A 20094-nucleotide genomic window follows, 5' to 3' on the forward strand; every position below is an offset into this window, starting at 1 on the left:
AGTAGCTCTGTTTCAGAGGTGTGTCTTTGGAGGATCATCTGGTCAGTTCAAGAAGGTTAATAAACAAACCCCACTGCTGAGAAGTTTCCTAAAGCAGACCCAGTTTTCAGGGACAATAGTACATAGCTGTCATCCCTGCTTCTTCATCCAATTTCTTAGAACAGTCAACAGTCTGTTTTCTAGGCTCCAAGGATCAGGCTATTTTGACTGAGGGAGCCAATCTCAGCACACCACTCATCATCTCAATTGAATTAAATCAGCACCTTTTGAAGAACAACTGGCTCCATGGATATTATCTATGTGGAAAATATACATGAGTGTGTTGGGACATTATTGAAGCAAATGCACAGAGAAAAACAGATGTTCTCTCTTTTAAAGTACACAAAATGATCATATTTAGGTAAGTGTCAAATCCCTGTTATTGTAAAACTGCTTAGAGTTAAAGGAATTATACTCAAATACACCCCAGGGTTGAACAGCCAAATAATTACCCATAAATTTTCAGGTACCGAACACCTGCTCTAGATCTTCCTGGAGGCAATTAAGAAAGAAAATGGATGTCCAAAGAAGGCTCTTTCCTTCATCTATTGTCTTAATTTCCCAGGTGACTCACCAGTAGCATCCTAGCCAGGCTGTGAAGCTGCTGTCACCTGTTTAGTGTCCTGATGATATAACCGAAAGGGAAAGCTGCAGTTTCAACAAGAGACTAAGTGATCTCCAAACCCAGTTTCATAGAGTAATGTAGATCAGAAGGGAATTGGGATTGACTGGGAGATGATGCAGGATGCTCCAGCCAGTCTAGGAACTGTCCTTTAGCCTTTGAGACATGGGGTACAGGGAACTTGAGGTCGCCTCCTCATGACTTTTCTGGTACCATCAAGGTATTTCCCACTCTTTGTACCACCACTTGCAAACCAGGATCTCCGCCCCTGCGCGTATCTCAGCCTGCACGGCACTACCCTAGACCTTTACATACCTCAGTTGTCTGCCCAAATGTCACCTCTTTCCCTGATCACTCTCTAAAGCACCCCTACGCCAAGGGTGTCATTATCTACTTACTGTCTGTCTTCCCTGCTATAATACAAGCTCCGTGAGACCTGGGTCCTTACCTAACTCATGCACCGTTTTATTCCTCATGCCTAGATAGTGTGTGTCATATAGTAGGTACCCAGTAAATATTTATTGAACCTTACCCCACTTAAAACTTCAGGTCCTTGAGGGAAAACAGTCTTTAGAGATCTCTCTACGTCCCACATAGTGCCATGACTAGATTAGAAGCTGTCAGGATAATTTAAAGGAACGTTCACAGCAACCTGGACCTATCAGGTGAAGAGTTCTGCCTCCATGACCAGTTTTCCTGGAGTTGGATAAACCACTGAGTTGGGCTCCCCCTTTGATTAAAGTGGCTGATGCTGAAACCGAGAGCTTGAGTCACCGAGGTGGAATGGCCCCCTTCATACTTTTAATTGGAATATTGTTTCAGTTCCATTTGAAATGTCAGGCTTAGCCATTCGTTTTTATCAAACAGTCCATCTAGAGCAGAAAGCAACAGGACACCCCTGGTGGGGTAGCTGTAATCCAGATAATGCTGATATATTATTCATACCAGTTTGATTAATGGTCGTCTGTGAAAGTTTATCTCCATCATCACAGACAGATATGCATTGATAACCTCCGTGCTTTCAGCAATATGCTCAATTGTGTAAGGCCAGCTCGAGTCAGAAAGAAATGAGAATTTACAAACCAGCCAATAAATGTAAAGAATTTTAATTTCCACTGAGCCCCAAAGGATTGTGCCTTGTGTTAAAACTGTAGAATGGCTGAGAAGTTGGTTGCAGAGACTTGCCCAAGGCAACCTCACTCGTTAATAACAGAGCCATGCTGATTTTGCATTTGGATCTTTATTCTGCCTGGAACTTTCAGGTTCGTTCATTCAGTCTCATTGAGCACCTACTGTGCACAGCATACAAGGCTAGACATTGCTTTTATTATATCGATGCAATTCATTATCCAACTATTATTGCCTTACTGTAATCATCTTTATGAGCAAACAAGGTAAACTGCAAATCTGTACAGATCCAAAAATAACAGCAGCTCTTACCTTGTTTTTCAAGAGTTTCTGAAAACCTATCATAGGTTCACTCCATTAGCAATCATATTCTTCTCTGTGATGCTGGACCATCCCTTGGGAATTGAATGACTGAGGCCAAGTCGTATCCTGTGCCGTCTAAAAAGGTCCAGATAAGGCAAGGAAATATTATAGCCACACCATCCTAACTAACATAAATGTCACGTAAATACCTCGAGTAAGTTCCAGAAGACCCTTTGCTTTATTATTGAAAATGTGCTTCACTAGTATTTATCCAATGCCACGCATCCTTTGATAACACAGACTACTTCCAAGATAGAAAACTGCTCCCAGAGTACTGCCCTTAAAGTAGAATTACGCTGCCATTCTAATCTCTGTTTTATGGAGCAGATCGTAAAGTTTGACTGCACAACCAACTGGAATGGGGTGGGGACAGGAGAGAAATTTTGACATACTCGCGGCAACCGTTTCTGATTACAGTGGGCTCTTCCTCTGTATGCCCCAGCCTCACATGTGCTATGGGCCTCTCATCCACATCAAGGATAGAATGTGGCTTTTGCAACATTTAAGTCAAATCTAGCCCAAATGAGACTGTGAGTGTCCCTACTACACTCTATCCTGGGAACATCTGTGGTGGAGTCACAGGCTGCCTGCGGTGTTGGTCTCTATACTGTTGTGAGGGAGCGTGCACTCAAAAACTATCACCAACTGGGAACAGACCTAGTAACGGGACCCTCTTTTTGTGCATGCAGAAATGTCAAACAGTGAGCATTTTATTACTAATGTGCTAACCACATGTGGGGGTAATGGCAGCGTATAAAAAGTGTTCCAGTAAGGAAGCATAAGCGGTTCTTGATTCAATTATCAGTGATTCAGATGAAAATATTTTAAAGCAACAAACATTTTGGATATCTTTTGTTCAAGCCTGAAAGAAACTTTTCTCCCTGGCTATAAAAGAAGTGCAGATTGGTTAAAAGAATTGACAGATTCAGAAGGAAAAAGTATAGAAAAAAAAATCATCCCACGTCATCTCACCAGCAGGAACGTGAACTAATATCAACTTTTATAGCTTAATAGTTCTCCAGATCTCTGTCAATCAAAATATTGGCAAAGAAAAGAGTAGAGAAGCTTTTCAAGTTAGGTTTTATCAAAATCATATATTGAAGTCTTTTGATATTAGACTACCTACATATATGGTACAAAGCCAACTCTTGTCCTTTTCTATATAGCAGAGCATGAGCTATCACATTCCCTATAGGTAAAGACCCCTAGTACATTATGCTAGTCTTTGCCAGACATGATTTCCAGATGTTTCACTTTCCTAGGCTCTCAAATGGAGCCCTGCACTCGCATCTCTGTGTGTATTCCAGAGTTGTGCTTGTCAGACTATTCTGTGGTACCAGGTTGGCTGGTTTGTTTACTTTCCAGTCTGTCTCTGACGAGTACGTGGTTCTACCATGTACATGTAACTCACCCCATTTATGACTCATTCAACCATACCTGAACCAGTCTACTCCTTGATCAGCGAGACAAGCCTGCTAGTCCTGCCCTTGGCTCTCGTGGCAATGTCCGGCTGCTGTAGAAGTTTCTCAACACTTCCCTCCATTTCCGTACTTCCCTCGTCATGACCATGAAGGCACACTTTGAGCAGTACTGGAAAAAAGCCCAGTGGAACTACGATATCTTTCGTACTGTCTTAGGAGATAATCACCTTGGCAGCCAGTCATTTGGAGAAAGCTACCAACTTGTATTGTCGTTTTTAATTCTGTTAAAAGTAATAATCACAACGTTCATTGTCTTTCCCCTTTTTCCCCCTACAATCTTCCCACCGATCTCTCGCTCTGCTTTGGTTGCACATGGACCTGTTCCAGGGCCACATGGCTCCTGCAGGGATAGCACAGGTCCCAGTGGCAGCATTTGAGCCACGTTTGTGTAGCTGGACCTAAACCAATAGTCATGAATTTCTTTGATTCGGACTAAGAACAAGAAAGTGCCAAAACCAAGACAGTCTTCCCTATGCTCATGAAGGGTACCCTTAAGAGACATGCTTGAGGATGTGTTTGAAAGAAGATGATGTGTGACTAGTGTTATCTGTGGTATGTAAACTGGTTATTCCAAAGTATTTGGAAACCCAAGTATTTGGGTTTGTCCCAGTGGTTCAATATGACCCTTAAACTCATGCTTAGTCTATTTCTCAAACATGAGGAAAGAAATTTCCATCTGATTTATCAAAAATTAATGTGGTTTCCTTTAATGAGAATGTACCATATTTCCAGAGCTATAATTAGGAAACTTGAATTAATTAACATAGTAATGTTCAGAAAATAAAGTTATCTTATGGAGGGGGGCATTGAAATATACCCACTCTTATGACTTCAGGCAAGTAACCATGCCTGCACCCACTTACAGCACGCTGTTGCTGGGCACTTCCTGTGGGCCAGGCACGTGCTAAGAGCTCTGTGTGCCTCACCTCAGGACCCCTTGCCCTGCTCGAGGAGGCAGGATGACATGTACTAGTGAGGAAGCAAAGACTTAGCTATAATAAGTCCACGATCCAGATGCTAGGAGGAGAAGGTAGAGTTGGGATCTGAACACAGGTCTGCCAGTCTTCATAATCCCAATTCTACACCACCATGTTATACCCTTCATATCAGCCAGAGAGACCACCGAAAGTCAATCAGATCATGGCAGCTCTCAAAACCTTTTGACAGGTTCCTACGATGTCCCTGTCTGGTCTGGCCCCACCACTTGGCCACACTCAGCCCACATGTCTCTCCCTCGAGTACAGGGTTTTGGCCACGGCAGCCCAGGGCCTTTGTGCCCACTGGTCTTCTGCCTGGAAGTATCCCTGGTGTTGGGCACCCGGCCTGTCACAGGGGAGAGCTCAAGAAGTCTCTGCCACAATTGAGCTTCTCCACAGACAGAGCTGCAAGAAGAGCTTCTAGAGGCACCACTTGGAAGTGGTCCCCAGAGACAGTGGCACAAAGACCCTGTCTCAGAGCCCCTCCACCCTCCTGGTTGGTGACCAGATAACACTGTAAAAATCAGACCAAAGGATCTGCCAGAGAACTGCATATCACGTGGCCCTTCAAATAGGCCTGCAGGTTACCACTACAAAATCTTGCATGAGTCATGGGCAGAGTGGGTGGAGAGACGCCTTGGGCCTGTTAACTTTCTGAGGGCCCCAGGATGTCCCCCCTTAAGGCTCCAACGACTCAAAGTTCTGACTTCATTCTGAAGCGCAGACTAATTGGCAAATACAATAGCATTCCCTGTGCTCATGTTTCCCGCGTTTGGGTTTGCTTTGCTTTTATCTTATTTAATTTGCAGTAATAGCAGCTGAAACTAATTTCTCGACTGTAAATATCACAGCTGTTGTGGAAGGCATTAATTGCACACTATCACGTTACCCTCCTCTCTTGGATCAATTTATGTGTAATCTGTTTGCAAGTTCTACAACTGCGAATATTAAGGGAGCGCATCGTGAAATAATCTAACCAAACCCACTGGAAACATTTGTACTGAAATGGCTGGGTAGGTTGGGGTATGGAAATATTCTTGTTTGTGGCAGACAGTGAAAGAATGCTTTTTCAAAGCCCTACCCCAGAAGTCTTGACGCTGAGTGAAATATGGGTAATTTTTCTTTGGGGGAATCAATGAAATAACTATTTTCAAAATGACTTTATATTGACTGAAAGGTCAGAAATGACCCAGGCATTGATCCTGTGTCCATAATCACTTTTTGTTTAGTAAGTTCACGAGCCCTACACAGTTGAATGCAAAGAAATCCAGTTTATCATTTAAACAAAATATTTTTTAAAGCATTTGACGTCCTCTTTCACTCTCATTGCCTGCTGGCGTCTTCCTGGGACTGCCTTTCTTTGTCTAGGAAGTGGACCTCTACAGGATGAACAGCCAGGACAAGCTGGGCCTCACGGTGTGCTACCGGACAGACGACGAAGACGACATTGGCATTTATATCAGTGAGGTACCAAGGCTGATTTCTTGTAACTATCATAGCAAGACCAAAAGCGGTTTTTTCTTTCCTTTTGCACACTCACCAACCTTAACTCTAGATCATCAGGAGTCTTTGGGAAGACACAAATTACCCTGTCCCCTTCATCACACTCCATGGAGTTACGATCTTCACATGGGGGTTAAGTTCTAATGTCAGTACTTAAGGCAAAATTACCCTTGAGAAGCCTGCAAACCAGCCATAAAATGGAGCCGTTTACATGGTTTTCTGTGTTCAGCCCCGAGGAAACAGCAGATTACATTTTCCAATTCATGTTCATTGAGTGGAATGGTGGATGGAGTCACTTACACTTTTTAAAGTCTCTCTTGATTGGTCTTCTTTTTTTTTCCTTTTGATGGAGGATATATAGTTGAGTTCATATAAGTTAAATGTAACTTACACGTACTTAGGAAAGTAACATTGGAAGCTGTTTGGTCTTCCTAGAGAAAAGAATGCAAAGCAATTGATTTTCAATATGGAAACTTTGCCATGCACGCCCATCCTTGCACGTGCAGAAACCCAGTTTTGTCAGGAAATAAAATCTGTCTCTACAGGACAAACTACCAGGCTTAATAATTATCCTTTTGGATGTATGCCATCCACCAGACTTGAGTTGACCCAAAATTACTGCATCTTGGAGCACCCCTCCCTACTTCTCTCAATTATATTTCATTTTAAAGTTATTTTCCAAAATTTAATACAAGCATTTGGTATAAAATAATCAAGGTATGGTTGCTAGTCAACATAATGAAGGGTACTTGTTAATTAACCTGTTCTACATCATTAATTTAATTACTGTGTGTGCAAGAAAAGTCAGCCGTGCCTCTTCAGCCCCCTCAAGTCGGCGGCAGAGCCTGTGCACACGGCTGTGTGACGGGTTTGCCATGCGGGATCCAAGAACAGGCCCTGCAAAGGCTTGGAAGCAGACCAGCCCATGTTTGTCTGTCCTTGCATGACACTAAGTCTTGTTTATTTCTGTGCAAAACAAACACAGGGAACAAACATGACCATGTGTCAGAGTATGGCTTTGGAAAGCACTGTTGTTTATTTTCATGCCTGTCTGGGTTCATGCTGAGATGTTCGACATGTGTTTCAGATTGACCCTAACAGCATTGCAGCCAAGGACGGGCGCATCCGAGAAGGAGACCGCATTATCCAGGTAGGTCCGCTTCCAACCACGAGCCTATCACTGAAGAACAAACTGGTTCTGACAATAACCCTAGGGTCAAAAATGCAGGAGAGGTTGAAGAAGAGGATCACAAACTCAGAGGTATAGTGAGGCCAGACAAGTTAAATTAGAATGGGATGCAACAGGGAATGGTAGGGACTGAGAAAAACTGGAGAGAAGATGCCCCCACTGAAAAGGGCCTTGCAGAATGTAAGTAAGTTCACCTCATTTTCTTTAATTCTGTTTGGGCCAAAGACATTCTATCAGTGGGACAAATCAGGCCAACAATTGGTAAGTTATGAACCAGAATAACTCTCATTTTAAATTTCTCTGAAAGATGGTGTATCTTGTCCTTAAAATGGGAACATATTTGGCAAATTTAACAACATTGATTGAGTTTTTTAAATTTCATGATTCAATATTTACCATTCTGGAACCACTTTTAAGGGTACCTGGGCCTTAAGCCATGTTGTTCCTCCTAGTCCAGATAAGGCTGTTTCTTTCTCTTTTCGCTATAACCTTTTTTAATCTCACAGAAACAGATTCTTGGCTTCATTGTATCCACAAGGTTTAGCTCTCTACCCCTTCTCATTCCTAATCCACCATGTTTGTTTTTCTCATTACGTACCTCACCATGACTCATTTTGATTTCCTTCTGCTGCTGCTTATTCTGTGCTTCTCCAGCCTTGAGCCAGAACCCTCAGCTGCTTGGGGTTCAAGCAGCTGAGGTTCTGAGGAAGTAACCCAAACCTTCACCCCTGAAGGGTCAGGATCCTCAGGGTTGCTGGAGTTTTCCATTAACCTTCACTATTGAGAAGGGAGGTACTCAGGTGCCCCAGGGAATCCCTGAGTTCCAGACATAGTCCTCTTTGCCTCCACTGTGTCACAGCCACCCCATGTCCCCTGGATCAATCACTCCAGCCAGTAGAGTCACCTCTTTTGCTACCTGTTGGTTCAGTGGCATGAGGAGTCACGTGGAAGGCTCAGCTTCCACCTCAGTGGGACCATCGCTGTGTCCCCTTCGGGAAGGCATCCCCCCAGGACTAAGACCTCCAGACTAGCAGCGCTCAAAGTCACCAGGACATATCCAGCAAGAGGGTTATGAGGTGTTAGAGTGAGCATCTGTCTGGCCTAAAGAAGTTAAAAGTATCAAACTGGGCACACAAAATACCAGGTATAATTCTATCCCTTTTTCTACCCTCAACTTCCATCATGTTCATCTCAGACATGTTGCTGCCTTTTATACTATCCAAAAATGTCATAATAATGCTTTAGCACATCCCATTTATACTGTCATGTCTGATTAAATTGCTTAGATGTTCTCTCTGCACAACACTGATTTTTCTCAGTGCCGTCTTCTGGGGTTCCAGCCCTTTCTGTTCACACAGCCTCCACCTCATAGTTGCCTCTTGTACTGCCCCCATAGAGGCTTTGCCATAGACCAGAGGAGCTACATTGGTTCCAGGAAGGCCTTTCCTTCCTCGAATCAGCATTCTTTTCAAGCTCCATGGAAGTTCTATGTTCCAGCTATGAGTAGATGACAGACGCAGGCCTGAATAATATAGAATGATTTCGCACAACCCGATCATGCTATTTTCTACCCACTCCCACTTTTTTTTTTTTTTTTTTTTTTTAAGATCAATGGGATAGAGGTACAGAATCGTGAAGAGGCTGTGGCTCTTCTAACCAGTGAAGAAAATAAGAACTTTTCACTGCTGATTGCAAGGCCTGAACTCCAGGTGAGTGGACTTCCTGCAGATGAACCTGGGTCTGTATTTCTCAAATCAGAACCCCAAGTCCCCAGCCCTGTAAAACAGCACCTGTGAATATTGACTCTGAGCCTGAAGGTGCTTTGTACCCTGGGACGGTGATCAAACTTGCTGTCACTTACAATCTACTTCATGATTTAGCCATTTAAGGGTGATGCTGATACCCTTGCATCTACACTGCAGGCCCACCAGGTTCACCAATGCAGGGATCATAATGAAGGAAAAGGAAAGAAAACAGAATGAAATAGGAAACACAGCCAGGGCCATGACCATCTTGTTTGACCAACATGTTTGACTTCCCAGGGCCTGACAGATATTCCAGCCTTGATCAGCGCAGGTCCTGTTTATAGTAGGACAGGGTGGGAAATGAGAAATTGTTCTTTCAAAAATTAAAGAAAAATTGATGATAAATAACAACAGTTTGTGACCACCTAATAAGGGCCAGGCCCTGTACAGAGTACTTTATCCATAGAGTAAGCCTTCCTAGGAGACTGAAGTTCCCAGAGGTGTGAAACTTACCCAGAAAGACCTAGAAGGAGTATGACGAAGAGAGACTCAGGCCCAGATAATCTGATTCAGAAACCACTATGTTACAATAACTCCTTCAATGGAAGGGATCAGGAACTCATACGAGGTGGCACTCTTTACTTAGAATGGCTCTAGCAAAATGTCTGGGGCAGTAGATCTCTTTAGGTATGAAACCCAAGTGAAAAATAATCTAGAGACGGCGACTTAAAGGGTGTCTGACTCACCACAGGTGGTAGCTTCATGAGCTTGAAGGGAACTTAAGAAAAAGTCTGTGGCCCTGGATGAGATCACTGCTTAAGGGGCCAGATCATAAATGTTTGACTTGGGTGGCCATGCAGCCTCTGTCACCACTGCTAGACTCTGCCACTGTAGTGCGAAAGCAGCCATTGACAATATGTAAAAGAACGGGCATGGTTGTGTTCCAATTAAGCTGTCATGGTTTTTGTTGTTGTTGTTGTTTAACAAAAACAGACAACAGGCTAGATTTGGCCAATCCCTGAATAGTCTGCTCTTTTTGGGGCAAGACAGATAAAGGCCTGATGAAAGTGCTTTCCTTGCCCAGGCCAAATACCTAGTTAGTAAACCTACTTAAACCTACTTGCTTTGTCAAAAAGAACTCTTTCCACTAAAAATTGTTTCTCTTTGGGGCCTGCTAAACATGTGGGAGCCAGCAAGCGGGAGGCACAGCTAGACCTACCTGACCCTCCTACACAAGCAGCCTGCTATACTGAAAGCAGCTGATGTGGAAGAAGGAGTTTTACCCCACAAAAAAAAAAAAAAAAAAAAATCATGGATACTAGAAACTTCCCCCAAACATGGCATAAGGTCGGAGGTCTCTAATGTGAGGATGTGACCTGCAGCAAAAACATTGGGCACGTTGCATTTTGATGATTCCTGGAGGGAGCCCTAGAAAGAGTTTTCCCCAAGGTAATGTCCTTTCTTCAAAAAAATAAAAAGGAAAACAAAAGAGTCTGTTCTGAGGCATGTGTCTCCCTCCCCCCAACACCCCCAGCTGGACGAGGGCTGGATGGACGATGACAGGAACGACTTCCTGGACGACCTGCACATGGACATGCTTGAGGAGCAGCACCACCAGGCCATGCAGTTCACGGCGAACGTGCTCCAGCAGGTAGCACCCGGGGCCACCCCGACCCTTTGCAACCTGCTGAGCTGGAGGAAAATCCGCTCCCTCCAGCTCCCTTCAGGATGCTAAAGACTGTGAGAAGCCCACCCACCTAGAAGACAGCAAAAATTCAGCCTAAGTGCTTTTCTATTTGAGCACGAGTGAAATGCAAGCTGACACTCTGCCTAACCAAGCTTTTAAAGCTGAGCAAAAATGCCAAGGCATAGCTGACCTTTTGATATTTGTTGGGAAAACACATGTGCCAGCATTACATAGAGCTGGAGAAAATAAAATCATGCTTTGGAAAGCAAAGCAATCCCCTTTGTTTAATGGAGTTGCTTAGAGTTCTATAGCACCCTCCTGCCATTGTCAGAGTCATTAACAACCCACTTATTGAGTCCTACAAGAGTTAAACAAGGCCCTTTATGCATCCTCCTACCCATGCACTGGTTCATTTAATAGTTAGAATCATTCACTGAGGTAAAGTGACTATTATCATCCCCATTTTACAGATGAGAACACTGAGGCTAAGTGACTCCCCCAGGTTAGGTTGCCCAGATAGACGGAGGTAGGTGTAGCTAATTCCCAGCCCCTTGACCTAGTCCTACTAATTAGATGCTGCATCTGAGCCTTAGAAAGGTAAAGCCTACCCTATCAGGAAACACTGCGAAGAAAGGTCAAACACGGGTGCCCGTGAGGCCTTCCTCCCCGTGACCATTTGTTCTCACGCTTTTCTGTTGTGTAGAAGAAGCACGAGGAAGACGGTGGGACCACTGACACAGCCACCATCCTGTCCAACCAGCACGAGAAGGACAGCGGTGTGGGGCGGACCGACGAGAGCACACGCAACGACGAGAGCTCGGAGCAGGAGAACAACGGCGATGACGCCACGGCGTCCTCCGACCCGCTGGCGGGGCAGAGGAAGCTCACGTGCAGCCAGGACACCCTGGGCAGCGGAGACCTGCCCTTCAGCAGCGAGTCCTTCATCTCGGCCGACTGCACCGACGCCGACTGCCTGGGGATCCCGGTGGACGAGTGCGAGCGCTTCCGCGAGCTCCTGGAGCTCAAGTGCCAGGTGAAGCGCGCCGCCCCCTACGGCCTGTCCTACCCCGGCGGCGGCCTGGACGCCGGCAGGAGCGAGCCCGAGAGCGTGGACAAGGAGCTGGAGCTGCTGAACGAGGAGCTGCGCAGCATCGAGCTGGAGTGCCTGAGCATCGTGCGCGCCCACAAGATGCAGCAGCTGCGCGAGCAGTGCCGCGAGCCCTGGATGCTGCACCACGGCGGCTTCCGCAACTACAACACCAGCATCGACGTGCGCAGGCACGAGCTCCCGGACATCACCGAGCTCCCGGAGAGGTCCGACAAGGACAGCTCCAGCGCCTACAACACGGGCGAGAGCTGCCGGAGCACCCCGCTCGCCTTGGAGATCTCGCCCGACAACTCCTTGAGGCGAGTGGCCGAGGGCATCAGCTGCCCGGGGGGCGAAGGGGCCGTGGGGATCCCGGAAGCTTACGGGCCGTCCCCGAAGAACCTGCTGGCCATCACGGAAGACCCCGAGGTGGGCACCCCTACCTACAGCCCGTCGCCGCAGGAGCTGGACCCCGGCCAGTCCCTGGAGAACAAGGAGAGGAGAGGCAGCGACGGGAGCAGGAGCCCCACGCCCAGCCCGAAGCCGGGCGGCGCCTACCCGGCCACCTCGCACCACTCGCCGTACAGGCACGCGCACATCCCGGCGCACGCCCAGCACTACCAGAGCTACATGCAGCTGATCCAGCAGAAGTCGGCCGTGGAGTACGCGCAGAGCCAGATGAGCCTGGTGAGCATGTGCAAGGACCTGGCCTCCGCCGGCCCCGCGGAGCCGCCGCGCACCGAGTGGAAGGTGAAGATCCGCAGCGACGGCTCGCGCTACATCACCAAGCGGCCGGTGCGCGACCGCCTGCTGCGGGAGCGCGCCCTCAAGATCCGCGAGGAGCGCAGCGGGGTGACCACGGACGACGACGCGGTGAGCGAGCTGAAGATGGGGCGCTACTGGAGCAAGGAGGAGCGGAAGCAGCACCTGGTGAAGGCCAAGGAGCAGAGGCGGCGGCGCGAGTTCATGCTGCAGAGCAGGCTGGATTGTCTGAGGGAGCAGCAGGCGGCCGACGACAGGAAGGAGATGAACATCCTCGAACTGAGCCACAAAAAGATGATGAAGAGGAGGAACAAAAAGATCCTCGATAACTGGATGACGATCCAAGAACTCTTAACCCACGGCACGAAGTCACCAGACGGCACTAGAGTATACAATTCGTTCTTGTCGGTGACTACTGTATAATTTCCACTTGGGCGTTATGTACATAACAGAGACCACTACTACCGTTGGGGTAGAAATTCCTGCCTCGTTCAATGCGGCAAGTTTTTGTATATAAGATAAATACGGTCATCATGTTTATAGTCCAAATTTACACACCCTGCAACTCTGGGTGTCATAGGTCTATTTTAAGGGGAGGAGGGAAGAAACACCCTTACTTATCTCGGAAGGCAATATTAACAAACAGAGCTTTTTTTCAAATAGCAATTGTACTTTTTTACCTGTACCCTTTTACACAAAGTGTTTAAATTTCAAAAAGATCTTTTATTAAGCATACTTTCACAGAATAATTTGTTTAAACTATATTCATATTAAAAAAAAAAGTTAAACATGCTTTTTTTTCCTGCCTAAACCACAAATGCAACTGCCAGTATGTATTTTTAATGGAACCCTATTTTATAATATTACTTCGCTGAGTGTGTTTCATATGAGCGACCATTAATATTAATATATTGTTTAGGTCAAGGTTTCCACTCAAAAACTACCAAACTCTATGATTAATGACTTAATACACATAACCAAACCAGCAGTGTTTAGAGTTGGGATATACATGTAAACATTTTTCTGGTTAAAGTTCCCAAGAAAGTGTAAAGGTTTGAACAGAAAGCAAAATATCATGGAGGAGTGTTATGGAAGTTTAAAGCATGTTTGCAAATATTGCAGCCAGTTGAAAGAATTTGCATGTACAGAAAGTTGTGGATGGAGACGGTTTGTGGAATTTTAAGTGCTCATTGTGATAAACCTTTGCTTTTGTAGATTTGAAGGTACAGACTTACACAAGCAGCTTCATGAAATCATGATTAGTTAAAAACATTAAATGGAAGTTAAAATAAATTATTTTCTATTTGATAAGTTTTGACGTGATTCCTCATTTTGCAGTGGTACCTATAAAATAAAAGCTTTTTGCAGTGTTCATTTTTTTCCCTTGTTTCTATTACCTGCTACCTTGGAAGGATTTAAGTCTTTCAGACCATCTCATGCCTTCATTCAGCCTTGAACCCAATGACAGATATAAAACCAAGGCCTAACAGCAAAGAATAAGGAATCAAATGTACCATACGATCCTGTATTCTGACTGCCTGTCTTACAGAAAGCTTCAACCCGGCCCGATATCCTATAAACAAGAATAGCTATGAGCAAGTTTATCAATCAGGGTCACATTTACAATGAAATCTCTTTGGTTTATGGCAACCATTCCTTCCTGTCAGTAATAACTATAACAACTCTGGGTGGCTAGGTCCAGCTTTCCATTTCTGAGGTATATCTGCAAATCAAGCAATATTTTTGTAGAATAACAGCAGCCACCAAAGTGGGTGGGCTTCAAAACTGCTATCTTTCAGACTACAACCACCACCAGGATCCTAAATAATGAATTTGCTACAGATTGCTTCCTGACTGTAATGTTTACACCAATTTCAGCTGTAATACCTACTGAAAAAAATAAAGATAGGATTAGGAAGGGTGTCATTTTCATTTGCCGTGATGCTATATATCTGGTTTACTCACTGATATGACTGAAATTTTGATTGAAATGACCAGGCGTTTTAGGCATTTCAGACACAGAGTCCTCCCACAGACCCTGCTCAAACCAAAATCCCTCCTTCGGGGCCAGAATCTTGAGACTAATTAGTGGGTACACTTGTAATAAAACAACTTAATGAAAATAAAACACTGAAATACTTATTCCTCATTATTAAGATGTCTGTTCATTGCCTTTCCTAGAACCAGGCATTGTTAAGATAATTACATCTGCACATTATTCTAATCAGCCCTCCAAGGTGAAATCTTTGCAAAGAGTATACTATTAGGGCCTCAGCTTTCCAATACTCTCCAAGTTCAACTTTCAACAGAATTGGATCCTCACCTCCCAGGAGAAGCTCCCCATCCCTAGCGCTCTTACCTCATACCCTGTCTCCCTAGTTAATGTTTCACAGTGAAAAAAACACCAGTCAGATGAATTATTAATTGCTGCAAATCATATAAAAGCAATGAGTTTATTTGGAGATATAGCTTTTCTCCCTTTGTGTGTTCTCATTAAAGGCCAGAGGAGTGTAGTATATGGTTGCAAGAACAAAGGGCTTTAACCTAAACAGTCATGGGATATTGGGGTCAAGGAGAGGAGTTTATAATCAGGGTTCCCTGTGTGCCTCTGTATTTGGGGGTCAGCCTATGCACTTAGGAAAAAGTGGAGGTAAATAGTAAAATACATTCAAATCCAATTCTAGATCCTTTGAGTCCAACTTATTTTTAAAATCACTATCATCCAGATATACTTGGTCATAACATGCCATGCATTAATAAATGAAGTTTCCCAAATCTAACTTAGCCAAATAACTCCTACAAGGAATTGGAAGAGATCTTAGGAATTATCACTTTATCAATGAGCAGGGGAGTCAAGGAGGCAAAGAAATGCAACGCAGCTCATTCATAACCAAACTGGGACTTGCATTCAGAACCCAACACCTGGTCCCACAGTTCTTACTACCCTGTACTCAGGGGAGAAAAGCCCTCATGTGCACAGTTAACTTAGATGCATTAAATCATGCGTCCTCAACCAAAAAAATTTCAATAAATGTGTTTCACCAGTGGATGCCCCAGAGTGAGCATAAGCCAAAAAACATGAATCCACCACTTCTTCCATGAGTCTGAGCTCCCAAGTGCCTCCCGGTGTATTTCTGAGCTGGTGTTGAGTTGAGGATTTCCCTGGGTAGTAGTGACGAGGTGATTCACAGCTTCTGGTCCCGCTGACATGAAGCCCTAGTCCACCATCACCAGCAGGCCTTTCTACCTCTCCTGCTGTGTATACTTTATTTCCTGGGCCCATTTTAGAATTTGATGGAAGCCATGGATTCTATCTATAGATAAAAGTAGTCATAATAAATAACACATAAATAAACTGCATATAATTGTGGAGGTTTTACATGCCCCCAAAGTCCATTCATGGACCCCCTGTAATGGTATAAGAACCTCCCAGTTTAGACCAACTGAAATTGATCACTCTATGGGTTTATTTTTCAAACTTTTTTTTTCAGTTGCATTTTATAGCACTATTTGATTCAAATGCCCACTTTTAATATCAAGAGATACATTTTTTCATATTAAAATCATATTGTTTAAAGGCAATTAAAATTTAGCAAACCACAAGCACCTATACTCTTCCAGTCACTGTGCAATGGTTTTTCTCACAGCTAAATAGATTTAGGAACTACAAGTGCACATTCCTGATTCTCCACAGCAGCTGCCCCACTGACTGCATGGCTCAGGTTTAAACTAATTCTAAAATACAAAAGAAAGGAAATGAGAATTTATTGACCATCCAGAGCTACACTGTCCGATACAATAGCCACTAGCCACATCTGGCTATGAAGCTCTTAAAATATAGTTAATCCAAATTGAAATGTTCTGAGAAAATGGATTTGAAAGGCTTAGTATTTTTAGAAATGTTAAATATTTCAATAATCTTTATGCATGTTGAAATAAAAATATTTTACATATTTTGGGTTAAATAAAATATATTAATTTCACCATTTTTTACTATTTAAGGTGTATGCTATATGATTTTTAATTACATACATGGCTCGCATTATACTCCCTTTGGACAGTGCTGATACAGTAAGTATTAGGGCAAGTATGTGCTAAACACCCTCACCATCTCACTAAATCCTTAGGGCAGTTCTGTGCCTTATCAAGAGTTTAGACTCAGATTAAAAACTTTGCTCAGATGAGTGTAGAGATGTGATTTGAATTCGCATCTGCCTGATTCCAAACCCTTTACTTCTCACCACTGGGCCTCTCCATGTGCTCCTCAAGAAGCAATTCAAAGGGTGTTCAGGTTATGTTAGTATTTGTAATATATTCATGATCACAATGAAAAGAAATTGCATCAAAGTGACAGGCATTTCACTCAGTTCCCTTTGAGTCTTAAATTATAGAATGTTCTAACTGTCCTGGCAAGAACATATGACAATGCATAAAAATATAGGAATGTGAGGCACAAATTAAGTTTTCCATCTTTTAAGTGAAAACTGGAGATCCCAAATAGCAAGAAGCACAAATACGATGAGGTAGGATTATACATTGCCTAGGGAATACTAGTTGGAGAACTAATTAGAATTATGAACTGAAGTATGAAAATTAACCAAGTAATTACATACTCGTAGCCTTCAGAAGTAGGTTACAGGTTACTTGTTAGCAAAACTGCCCAAAACCAAGGAAGCAAACAGAATTCTGCCATAAGCAATTGCAACTCCCGCTTTTATTTCTGTTTCCCAGTTGTTTTAAGTATTTTAGGATTTCTGTGGAGTATCAACTAATTAAAAAGAAATCACTAAAACTGAGATAAAGATGCAAGAATTCTGCTGGAAAATGCTGTCGTCTTCAATTTTGATTAAATGTGAATTCCCTAAAGCAGTTATAAAACAAAGTGTGGTTCTTGGGTTTCATTCAGATGGGTTTTTCTGCTTAAATGGTTCATTTTTCTTTCGCTTCCAGTTGCGACTAATCCTGAAAGGGCATGGTCCACAGGGGCATGTGATTTGCCTGTAACATGGTTTTGCCTTTCAATGGTAGAACGCTGACCTCTGTGCACTCAGCATCTTTTAAAAATGAAAAATGGGGAACTAATGACCCTTCCTGCGATGGAACTATGGCAAATTTAAACTTGCTCACCAATTTAGTGAGTCCTGCCAGAATCCTAAAAGCCAAATGAAACTCCCTAGACCTCATCAGAGTCTCTCAAAAAGACACTAGGATTAAAATTGAATTGTGTGTTTAGTTCTCCTCTTTAGCTGCCATCCCAGACACGGTGGCTTGGACTGAGCAGTTCCAGCTCTGAGGAATCATGTCAGGAGCCATGTCAGAAGCCACCAGGGATTCCTTTAGCTCCCAGTTTCTGTGTGCATGCTTGGTCTAGGGCCAGGATGAATTCTCTGGAGCTTGCAGTCTAGTGGGAAACAAAACAGTAATCCGATCACCACACAAATAACTTATGAATGTCACTAGGATTGGAGTGGGGGTCAGACAGGAGGAGAGCCAGTGCCATGGATTTCAGAGAATCTCACTTAAAAACTCATGGTTGAGCTGACTGCATGTTAAGTAGACAAAGAAGGTGGTTAAACAGGCAGAGAATACAGCACACGCGAAGACCCTGCCTGTGGTGAGAGAGACTTGGCTAATTTGAAACAAAAGAAAAAAGACAGTGTGGGCCAGGTACGGTGGCTCACACCTGTGATCCTAACATTTTGGAAGGCTGAGGCAGGAGGAGTGCTTGAGCTCAGGAGTTCAAGACCAGCCTCAGCAAGAGCAAGACCCCCTCCTCTCTACTAAAAATAGAAAAAATTAACCAGGCATGGTAATGTGCACCTATAGTCCCAGCTACTTGAGAGGCTGAGTCAAGAGGATTGCTTGAGTCCAGTTTGAGGTTGCTGTGAGCTAGGCTGACACCATGGCATGCTAGCCCAGGCGACAGAGTGAGACTCTGGCTCAAAAAAAAAGAAGAGAGTGTGTCTTGAGTTGAAAAAACAATGGAAAAGAGAATAGAGAGCATGGTATGTGAAAAGATGGGGGAGACGGGAAAGAGCCAAACTGTCCACTTGACCGTATTCAATATGGCCGACATTACTGAGCACCAAATACGTGCTGGAAAGTATGCTAAATGGTTTACATTTGCTAACTCCTGCAGCCATAAAAGCCTATGTGATGGGCAAGATTGGTATCCTTCTTTTGCAGATACAGAAACAAAGCAGGCTTAGAGAAGTTACCAGCTGGTACATGGCTGGGGGAAAGCGGTTCTTTCTGACCCCACTTACTCACTGTGTGGGGAAGCAGAGCCTCCATGACAGGAGCTCACGGATTTCCACCCTGGGAGAAGCTCATATATTGCAACAGACACTGAATCTGGATACCTATGGTGACCACTTTGTGCCTTCCCTTTTTCTACTCAAGGCTGAATCTGCTTATAACTCTGTTGCTTCTCATTTTGCTGCCAGAGCAGATGAGAAACTTAACAGGCCTAGTCAACCCACTTGTGCAAATTCAACCACACTGACCACTGGAGAGAACATATTCCCTGATCCAGGGCTCCATTTCCCCATCATCCACCATGAAACATGCAGACTAGGAGCTTGGAAAGAGAGTTTCCTTTTCGCTTCCTTACCAGCTGAATTTCTTACCGCCAGTGTTACTACTTCTCACCCCTGAGAAGTATCTGATCTCATGAGACGGTCCCATGAATGCATAATGAAGAAGGCAATGTAAGTGGTTTTAGGGCCACACGGCGTCTCTGATTACCCACGGCCCTGAAATACCTCTCCCTAAATTGGGCCTTGCTGTGTAAATTAGCGTGAGTGACTCACATGGAAGAGGGAGGTTTTGCAACCCCTGCTGCCACCCAATCAGATCTTCCTTCCATAAACGATCTCCAAAGCATCGTAAGCACAGGCCACAAGGTTTCAAAGGCACTAAACAGCCACCTCCATAAAGAAGTTTCTCAGCTCTGATAGGAACTGGAGGCACAGATAGCACAGAGAGGCTGAATAAGTTCCCAGCTGATGATAAATTTAAGCTTTCCCATTTTCCAAGAAGGAGGTTTAAGACATTGAATATGGGTTTTGTAAACACCTAACCAGTTACCCCGAACAAAGAAAACCTGCCCTTTGGGTTTTAGGGTAGAGTCTTAATGAATAAAGGGGATTAAGTTCTGACTGAAAAATGAAAATGAATGATTTCAACTCATTTAAACAAATTTTTTTAAAAAATGAGATTCTGAGAACCACCTTCTATATGACCTGTGCTTTCAGAAGTTGCCAGTTTAAACTGGGCCTTGTCACCAACATTTATGGACTTTGTTCCCTTAAGGGCATGGACATGCCCACTCTGGATTCCAAGCCACCAACATTTTAAGTGGCACTGTTTTGGGAAGGCTAACATTTGACCAATTTTAAAAATTGACTGCTAAAACTTCTGGCTCTTTTTGATCCAGCCTTTACAGGATTGAAACCTGTTTCTGTTTTCTAGTCCATCAACTCTCCTGCTATTTCCTCCCCCTTAAGAGG

General features: G+C 44.0%; 1 protein-coding gene across 1 annotated transcript in view; it reads left to right on the forward strand.

Moving 5' to 3' along the window:
* Window positions 1-13891, forward strand: part of PDZRN3 (PDZ domain containing ring finger 3) — a 225731-nt gene extending 211840 nt beyond the window's left edge. The window contains exons 6-10 of the mRNA XM_045529893.1: window positions 5979-6077; window positions 7201-7263; window positions 8910-9011; window positions 10582-10698; window positions 11438-13891. Of these exons, the coding sequence (XP_045385849.1) occupies window positions 5979-6077; window positions 7201-7263; window positions 8910-9011; window positions 10582-10698; window positions 11438-13006 (1950 nt within the window). The 3' untranslated portion in view covers window positions 13007-13891. The remainder of the gene's footprint in view (window positions 1-5978; window positions 6078-7200; window positions 7264-8909; window positions 9012-10581; window positions 10699-11437) is intronic.
* Window positions 13892-20094: the final 6203 nt, after the last annotated feature.

The sequence above is a fragment of the Lemur catta genome, chromosome 18 (genome assembly GCF_020740605.2).
Source record: "Lemur catta isolate mLemCat1 chromosome 18, mLemCat1.pri, whole genome shotgun sequence".
In the NCBI taxonomy this organism is placed as follows: Eukaryota; Metazoa; Chordata; class Mammalia; order Primates; family Lemuridae; genus Lemur; species Lemur catta.